General features: G+C 35.1%; 1 protein-coding gene across 2 annotated transcripts in view; it reads left to right on the top strand.

Moving 5' to 3' along the window:
• SLC12A2 (solute carrier family 12 member 2) overlaps positions 1-6,461 on the top strand; it is a 104,294-nt gene extending 97,833 nt beyond the window's left edge. Inside the window, exons 24-26 of one of the 2 annotated variants that reach the window (XM_045075224.1) lie at positions 1,379-1,514; positions 1,851-1,918; positions 3,543-6,461. In XM_045075224.1, coding sequence (XP_044931159.1) covers positions 1,379-1,514; positions 1,851-1,918; positions 3,543-3,678 — 340 coding nt within the window. In that variant the 3' untranslated portion in view covers positions 3,679-6,461. The remainder of the gene's footprint in view (positions 1-1,378; positions 1,515-1,850; positions 1,919-3,542) is intronic. The other variant, NM_001310166.1, reaches the window with a different exon arrangement.
• Positions 6,462-8,906: the final 2,445 nt, after the last annotated feature.

Genomic DNA, 8,906 nt, shown 5'->3' with positions numbered 1-8,906 from the left:
AAGTTAACTCTTTTTAATCTGGCACTGATGGTTGGCGTGCCTATAGCAGATACCAGGGTAAGTCTAAAGGGCTTTCAGTTTTCAGAGAATTCAGCAACTGTTGCCTAAGTGATTTCTGAAAATCCTAATGCCACAGAAATTCCACATGGTTCTTTACATTTCCATTGCTCATGCCTATATTCATTACCACCACTCAATCCCTACTCCATGTTATATATTACGTTTTTACTATTTTGCTTTATTACTAAAATGGGAGAATCTAAGAATTAGCCCATAATAGTTGCATTCAGAATTCTCAAGAGTCAAAGAAAAGTATCTTCATGGAATTGTCTACCTGAAAATGGCACATAGAGGATATTATAATTATGTGTATAATTATACCACCAGGCATAATTTTAATTATTCTCAAGTAAATGTTGAATAAATGATGAAACCGGTATAAGGAATTAAATATAAAATAACAAGGTACACTTTGTAAGTTTAGGATCAGGGAAGGATTTATTTCCTTTTATAAAATAATATATACCAGGAGCTTTGTATGAGGCTTGAAACTGAAAAATGTTTTGCACATTCATAGAGGATTAGAATGTTGTTAATGTTCTTTCACTGTCTTTTATCCTATTAAGTATCTTTGGATCTAGAGATTAATTCTGCATCTTCTTAAATGTTCATTATCTGCCCACTCCTCTCTTCAGAATATTCTAGTACCTTTTCTACTACTATTCCTCTTTTTGCTTATTGGTACTTGAACTAGGAAAGCATTTGAGTATTTTGAGTAAAGGAGCAATACAATTTGACATATTGCTCAAAAGGATCATGTTGGCAGCTGTGATGAAAATGTATGTAGGTTGAGGGGGTGGTGGGCATAGGAGCAGGGGTTAAATATAGACAGGTGAGTGTGAGCAGTTGAAATTGCAATTCTGTTATTGTGAATCCAGTTCTAAATTTCTTATCAGTTTGAGGGCATCTGGGTGGCTCAGTGGGTTAAGCCGCTGCCTTCAGCTCAGGTCATGATCTCATGGTCCTGGGATCGAGTCCCACATCGGGCTTTCTGCTCAGCAGGAATCTGCTTCCCTCTCTCTCTCTCTCTCTCTCTCTCTGCCTGCCTCTCTGCCTACTGTGATCTCTCTGTGTCAAATAAATAAATAAAATCTTAAAAAAAAAATAAATTTCTTATCAGTTTGAGAAACTAACAATTACTATTTTCTAAATAGGTTGCCAAAGTGATGGTTATAAATTAGGGTGTGGGGAAGAGCATAATAGATGGAAAACACTAACTTCTCAAGTACTAATTTAGCATTTGAGATCTTAGGGTTAAGGAATTTGAATTGAAGTTAATTGTCAGTAATCTTTCTGGGTCTTTTTTTTTTTTTTTAAGTATTGTAGCTTTTGATGAAATGATTGAGCCATACAGACTTCATGAAGATGACAAAGAACAAGATATTGCAGATAAAATGAAAGAAGATGAACCATGGCGAATAACAGACAATGAGCTTGAACTCTATAAAACCAAGGTATTCTGTCTCTTCTGCTTTCTTTTTCTTAATATTCCATTGATTTTTTAAAAAATAAGGAAGACACAAGTATCAGGAACTGTCATTTGTTATGGGAGGAATAAATTCAGTCTCCTCTAAATTGGATCTGTATGTGAACAGTGTGTATAAATCCTCAGTTCTTTTCTAAATTAAGGGATGGATATTTTTATTACAGCAAAATTCCTTTGATTTCTTTTTGTTTACTTACAAAAAGTAAGTGAAAAGATTTCTTTTTGTTTACTTATAGCTCTATGAACTACTCTAAATTCCGCTTTTCAAATGGTTCAGGAATGACTTTGTCCTGTTTCATTTCAGACCTACCGGCAGATCAGGTTAAATGAATTATTAAAGGAACATTCAAGTACAGCTAATATCATTGTCATGTAAGTACTGTCTATACTAAGATTTTCTTGAGCGTTCATTTTATGATGTTGCAATTTGGATCAATTTTCATGCCAAGTACATACCTACATAAACCTCGGTAATGACTTAACAGTTATAAGGAAGAAAAAACAAACTTTTGTTAATATACTTTGCTTTAAGCATATAGAGAAATCATTTAAGGGGGGAGGAAAGTAAAACAAAAATCTTAACCTTAAGTTTATATGAATCTAAGTCATTCTTTTTTCATAATAGTTTATTCTGGAATTTTTCTTTTATCTTTTTTCCCACCTTTTAAAAATTCCTTAGCTTGAAGGACACCACGACATAGCCATTAAGTCTTCGTGGGGTATGAGGGCCTCAAGTTAAAATTTGGACCCCAGGGTGAGGTGTGAGACATCTGGCTGGCTCATTCAGAGCATTTGACTCTTGATGTGGGGGTTTTGAGTTCAAACTCCACATTGTAGGGTAGAGTGTACTTCAAATAATAATTTTTTTTTAAAAGTGTAAAAAAAGGAAAATTTGGACCCAGGACAACATCCTTATAGAAATAATACCATCAACTTATCTTGGGGATGAAATTTTAAAAAGTGGTTCCTGTCTGAGTCTACACCCCTGTGTTTCACACACAAATTATACAGACAGACGTTCTGTCCTCTCTTGGATCTAGGGGCTATCTGGCTGTTCTTTTACTGAGTCAGATTAGTTACATATTACTTGAACCCAGATTTTCTCCATCATGGAGCCAGGGTCCTTAGATAGGTTAAAAAAAAGTTCAGGCCTCCAAAAATAGGGCAAATGATGAAATAAAGTATTACCAGATGATTGTTATTTTGATTAACAGAAAACAATACAGCAGGAAATTTCAGCTTTTGCGGCTGCTGATCAGATATTTGTAATGGAATATGTTAAAACAGAAATCTGGAAACACTCCCCAAAGCAGCTGGTCACTACTACCACTATCTACAGATAAAAATCAAAGCCAGGGCACCCGGGTGGCTCAGTGGGTTAAAGCCTCGGCTTTCAGCTCAGGTCATGGTCCCAGGGTCCTGGGCTCGAGGCCCGCATCGGGCTCTCTGCTCAGCAGGGAGCCTGCTTCCTCCTCTCTCTCTGCCTGCCTCTCTGCCTACTTGTGATCTCTGTCAGATAAATAAATAAAATCTTTTAAAAAAAAAAAATCAAAGCCCAGAAAGATAGGAGAAGTTGAAAATTAATACGTAGAATTAATTATGTTTGAATCTCATTTACCCATGTGTGGTTTCTGCTTTCTTACTTTAGGTAGAAACATTCCTTTCTCCTAGAAGAATTCTATCCTTATTGAGGAAAGGCGAATGAGAGGTTTAACATTAGATACCAAATGTGTTGCTGTTTATAGAAATACTCATTTCTGTTCTTATTAGGTGAATTTTTAAAAAGCTTTTGTTCAAACATGAAAAAGGGGGAATAGTGATATGAGTATAGTCACTGCTATACCATGTTCACAATTTGCCTGCACTCCAAAATGATTTATATAACCACTGGACTCTTAGTTACTATTATTAGTGACTCAATATATAATTTTTATTAACAGTTTTTTTTTTTTTCAACTTAAATGCATGGCCTCATTCCTTTCTTTTTTGATACCAGGAGTCTGCCAGTTGCCCGGAAAGGTGCTGTCTCTAGCGCTCTCTATATGGCATGGTTAGAAGCTCTTTCGAAGGACCTACCACCAATTCTCCTCGTCCGTGGGAACCATCAGAGTGTCCTTACCTTCTATTCTTAAAGGCCCTGTACAGTGGACAGCCCTCTAGATGGTACTTGAGTGCCTAGTGAAGTCACTGAAATCTTCAATGACACATTAACATCACAATGGCGAACTGTGACTTTTCTTTCACTTTTTCATTAATTTGAAAGCACACAGGGAAGTTGCTCCACTGATATGTGTATGGAGACTTCAGTTTTAGTCAGTTCTGTATTTCAGTCTTAATGAATGATGATGATTCCTTGTTGTTGGACTGAAGCTCACGAGAGTAAAGTTTTCCTTTGCTACTTGAATAGCAATAAAAGTGTGTTATTTTGTGATTGATGAAAGGAGTACAAAAAGCCTTTAGCCTTGAGGTGCCTTCTGAAATTAACCAAATTTCATCCATATATCCTCTTTTATAAATTTATAGAATGTCAAATTTTGCCTTCAGCTGTTATTTTCGTTTCTAGTCTCTCCCACTTAAAATGAAATGGACACTGTTTTCTTCTTCCATTGACCAATTAGTGTTGAGTACTGTATGTTTTCTATTACTTTTATAAAGGTATCTGTTAGATACTAAAGGCAAGAATTAGGGCAGGTTAATGAAAAATGCAAAAAAAAAAAAAAAAAACCCAAAACAGACAAACAAAAATGGTAGCCAAAAAGTGACCCCAAGGTTAGGTTTGTAGGGGTATGTATAAATTGTGGATCTAGGGAAAGAAGACCCAATAAACCTTTCTTTTTTTAAAATCTCTAATTGGCTGTTATTTGTATTTTTATTTGAAATCTTAGGGAAGGGTGAAGATTTATTCAGTACTTCTGTATACCATGCTGAAAAATCCTGTATTGCCATTCTTTAGACCAAAGTCCTCAAAATCATTTGTATCTATAAGAAGAGAGATCTGTCCTAATTTAGAGTTTTCCTCAAATTTTGAGGGACTTTTAGGAAATGCTAAAAGATTTTTCCTGAAAATTAGACAAAGCAATGTCATTAAGTAAAATATTTCAGTAAACAATATGTGGGATTCCACTATACATATCCTTTATAAATCATTAAAATTTTTAGTGTTTCATCAAATGGTTAAATGGACCACTGGTTTCTTAGTGAAATGTTTTTAGGCTTAATTCATTCAATTGTCAAGTACACTTAGTCTTAATTAATATACTCAGGTTTGAACAGATTATTCTGAACATTTAAATTTAATCCATTCTTAATACTTTAAAACTTTTGTGTTAAGAAAAACTGCCAGTTTGTGCTTTTGGAATGTCTGTTTTGACATCATAGTCTACTAGTACAATTTTGACAGTGCATATGTACTGTTACTAAAAGCTTTATATACGATTATTAATGTGAAGTTTTTCATTTTTTATTCAAGGAAGGATTTCCTAAAAACATTTCAAGGGATATATGTCTACATATCTGTATGTGTGTATGTATGTGTATATGCATACACAGATGCATATGTGTATATATAATGACATTTATGTTGCTGGTTTTTTGCGTTTTAAAGTGATCAAGATTCATTCAATTAACATTTTTTTGTTTCAGTAGACGTAAGTTCAAAATTAGATTGAAAGATACAGGATTCACGGAGAACAAAGGTGATCATTAGAAGGGCACGTAACTTCGCACAGTTACTGTTCAGTGATAAATGGAGAACACGTCCTCTACTGTTCAGTCAGTTCGTTGGTATAAATTTTGGTGGTGAAGAATATATGCAGATTTTCATGAATCTTGGTAGATATTGTTAAAATCACTACTGCTGTCAGTAGTGCAGTATTTTTGCTGCATGAGCATAAACGAAATGAAAAGTGGAGATCTGATCATTTTGAATTCAGAATGTTAAAATGAAGTAATTGTTTTTCTAGGATTTTTGTTCCCCTTCATTATAACTCATAGCATTGTTCCCTTTATTGCAGGTTTTGTAGTGTTTCAGGGGAAGACCGTAGAAATGTCATATATTCAGTAAACAATACCATGTTTGAACTTTTTAAATGGATAATAGGGCATGAACTGAGTGCTGCTATCTTGAAAATGTGCACAGGTACACTTGTTTTTTGTTTTGTTTTGTTTTGTTTTTTAAGTTTTTCCCATTCAGGAAACCATCATTGTGATCTGTACTGCAGGAACCAAATGTCATGCATCTTACATATGTGTATAAAGTACATAAAATATATCTAAATATGCATAATGGGGGGAGGGTAATATTGTCTGTGAAATAATGTAAGAAGCTTTTCACTTAAAAAAAAATTACTTTCATTTAACACTAGACACCAGGTCAAAATTTTCAAGGTTGTTGTAGTATTCTAATAAATTTCAACAATTCTTAGAGATGCTAGCTAGTGTTGAAGCTATTCTAGTTTATTTTGTTTATGCTAAATTTGATTATTTTAATGCCAATTTTTTTTTGAGTTCTAATCATTGGTGATAACTTGGAAATAAATATGCAATGGCATTTGACAGTTCATTATTCCTATAGGTAAATACTCATTGGGTTTAGAGAGAATGGTGTTAAGCTGATGATTAATTAAATCATATTTATTTGTTACATTATTTCATTGTATTTTAGGTTTCCTTTTGCATTCTTTTTATATGCTTTCTGACATTACCTATTTTTAAAGACTATGGAAATAATTTAAAGATTTGAGCTCTGGTGGATGTTTATCTACTAAGTTTGAAAATGTAATATTTTGATAATACTGTACTATAACTGTCACACAAATGCTTTTCTAATGTTTTAACGTTGAGTATTGCAGTTGCTGCTTTGTACAGAGGTTACTGCAATAAAGGAAGTGGATTCATTAAAACTATTTAATGTCTACTCTTCTGTTGTACCTGTTTTATTAACCTTTGGCGACTTTGTGATGTACCCTCGTTTATGTAACTGTTCTTTCACAATGTCTGAGTTGTTTACTGGCTTTTACCTTTAAAATTCGTATGTTAGAAAGTTGTTTGATATTGTACACTATCCCTAAGCCTTTGAAATAATCACTATTGATACTTGACAGTGTCATTGAACTCTAGAAGATGCAGCTCATTTTGATTTTTTTAAAGTGATTTTACTTTTCTAATTCTTTTTAAGTTATTTTATTTAAGTTATTTTAACAAAAATGGATCCATAGTCTCTGTCTTTTCTTCAGACGATTTTTGGCTAAGCTAATGTACAGTTTTATAACAGTACATTTCTCCTTTGAACGTTATAATAAGTGTGTTATATACGCAGACGGTTAATTTTCTCTCTCTTACTCTTGGGAAAGCAACTTGGAGCAATGTAGGGAATTTCCCGAGGTCATGTGGTAAATCAGTGAAGAATGTTGGCCCAGAGCCCGAATCTTTCATCTCCATGGATATCTCTGTTACGCACTCACTACTGCCTGATCCATAACTCAGAGGGTGCATAGACCGGCCATTTCCATACTAGACATCCAGTATTGCCAATGAGTGTTTGCTCAGGTAATGTGGACTCCAGTTAGAAATAGTTTGGCTACAGTCTGGCTTAATAGATCTGAAACCAAATATCAGTGTCCATTGCATGTTCTTTGCTTCTTGTTTATTTTCCAAAAATCTATTCAGACTAGTGACTTCTTCGGGGAGTTAAAAGAGAATTCAAAGGCAACTACAAATGTGACATTTTCTAGTATCAGAGCATCCACCAGATTTCAAAACAGGAATGGAGTTCACCTTCCAGCCAGTATGTTTTGTTCCTTCACCAGTAAGAAAAGATAAATGCCTCTGACACAATTCTGTCTTGTATGTGTCAACAGGATGTTTGTAGGTTTACAGCAAATAGGTAGTAGTTTAATGCTTGACTGTTTGAGTAAAGATGGCACAAATCCTAGGAAACACTCACCAGAAAGTACTGTTTAATTTAGCTAGTTTAGGTAGTAGATACCCAAAATGTGTTGGTGGGTTAACCAGCTCGATATACTTGTTTTTGTAGATGAGTAAAATACTTAAATGTCTAAGTCCTGTTGCTCTTTATGGAATCGGGCGGCAGTGGTCAGAGACCTCTTTCCCTTGTGATAGGCATTTTGGGTAGGCTATTAAATAGCATTGAGAACTTAAGCCCATTTTCTCCTCTTAAACCTACCCTTGAATTTTGTGTTAGGAGTGAGCAAGTATTGTTTTAGAGAAAATGTGACGGCCTTTTAATTGGTCCCCTGCCCCCTTGTACAGCCTTACCTGTGCTTGCTCTACTCCTACATCTGTAACTCATCCCCAAAAACCTGGCATCATGTCCACACGTAACCTTTGTTCCCCTCTTCTCAAGTACGAATGCAAATTAGCAAGATGTTCTGACCACAGCTGCAAGGAGATTGTGTTTTTTTGATCCACAGCATAGGATCAGTGATCTGTGGACACTGAACGCAGAGAGGTCTGGGACTCAGTACTGGTCAGAATCTCATTAGATAACTGCTGCCACTTTTGAGATGGGGAGAGAAACATGGACATTCTGTTCTGGTCTAAAAGGAAGCTGTTTACAGGGTGGTTTTACGGCTTATATCTAATGACGGATAAATCAGAAAAGCTGTAAAATGAAGCGGGCAGAGTTTTTTATTTACATACAGAACACATCAAGGCATATTAACAACTACTTCAGTGAGAGACAATTTTACTTTTTTAGATGTACATTTAGCCCCAATTAAGCCACTTTTGAAAGAAGGTAGTAATGGTTTGAAAAGGGAGCTAGAGGGGTTTATCCAAATGACTGATAAGCCACAGATTATTTTTATTACAACCGCTCCGCTTTTTTGCCTAAGTCTAAACAACTCTCCTTCAAGTTCCTAAGAAACTTAACTAGTTAAGAAATTTAAAAGATGACAGGGATGATTTGGGAAAGGGGGAGGGGGCGGGGAAGGTGGAAAGTTAGGCTTCAAGAAATATTCGGGGATTGTGAAAGATCAGCCTCTTCATGGCCAAAAGTCTTGCCCTCATACTTCCTTCTGGGAAACAGTGGATGGTGAAGAATAGAATTAATTTCTTCTGTATTTCAAAATCCTTTGATCATAATGCGCATCTCTGAGCTACATGGTACTGATCTCAGAGGTGTACCCTACATCCTTGAGGTAGTCTATGACTTTCCCATCAGTAAAGATAATCCTTTGTTTACTGTCTATGCACCTGCGAGTTCAGTGTTATTGACATAAGTTTCACACATGGGCTTTTTTCAGAAAGTTGATAGTAATGAAACACAGGTGTATTATGCATTGATACACTAACTAGAACAGTGGTGTGCTTCAGAATCATCTGGAGAGTTTGTTAAATC

Source organism: Mustela putorius, unplaced genomic scaffold, assembly GCF_011764305.1.
Source record: "Mustela putorius furo isolate JIRA1106 unplaced genomic scaffold, ASM1176430v1.1 tig00000145_pilon_pilon_pilon, whole genome shotgun sequence".
In the NCBI taxonomy this organism is placed as follows: Eukaryota; Metazoa; Chordata; class Mammalia; order Carnivora; family Mustelidae; genus Mustela; species Mustela putorius.
Note: the sequence above shows the minus strand (reverse complement) of the source record. Positions and strands in the feature narration are given on the sequence as shown.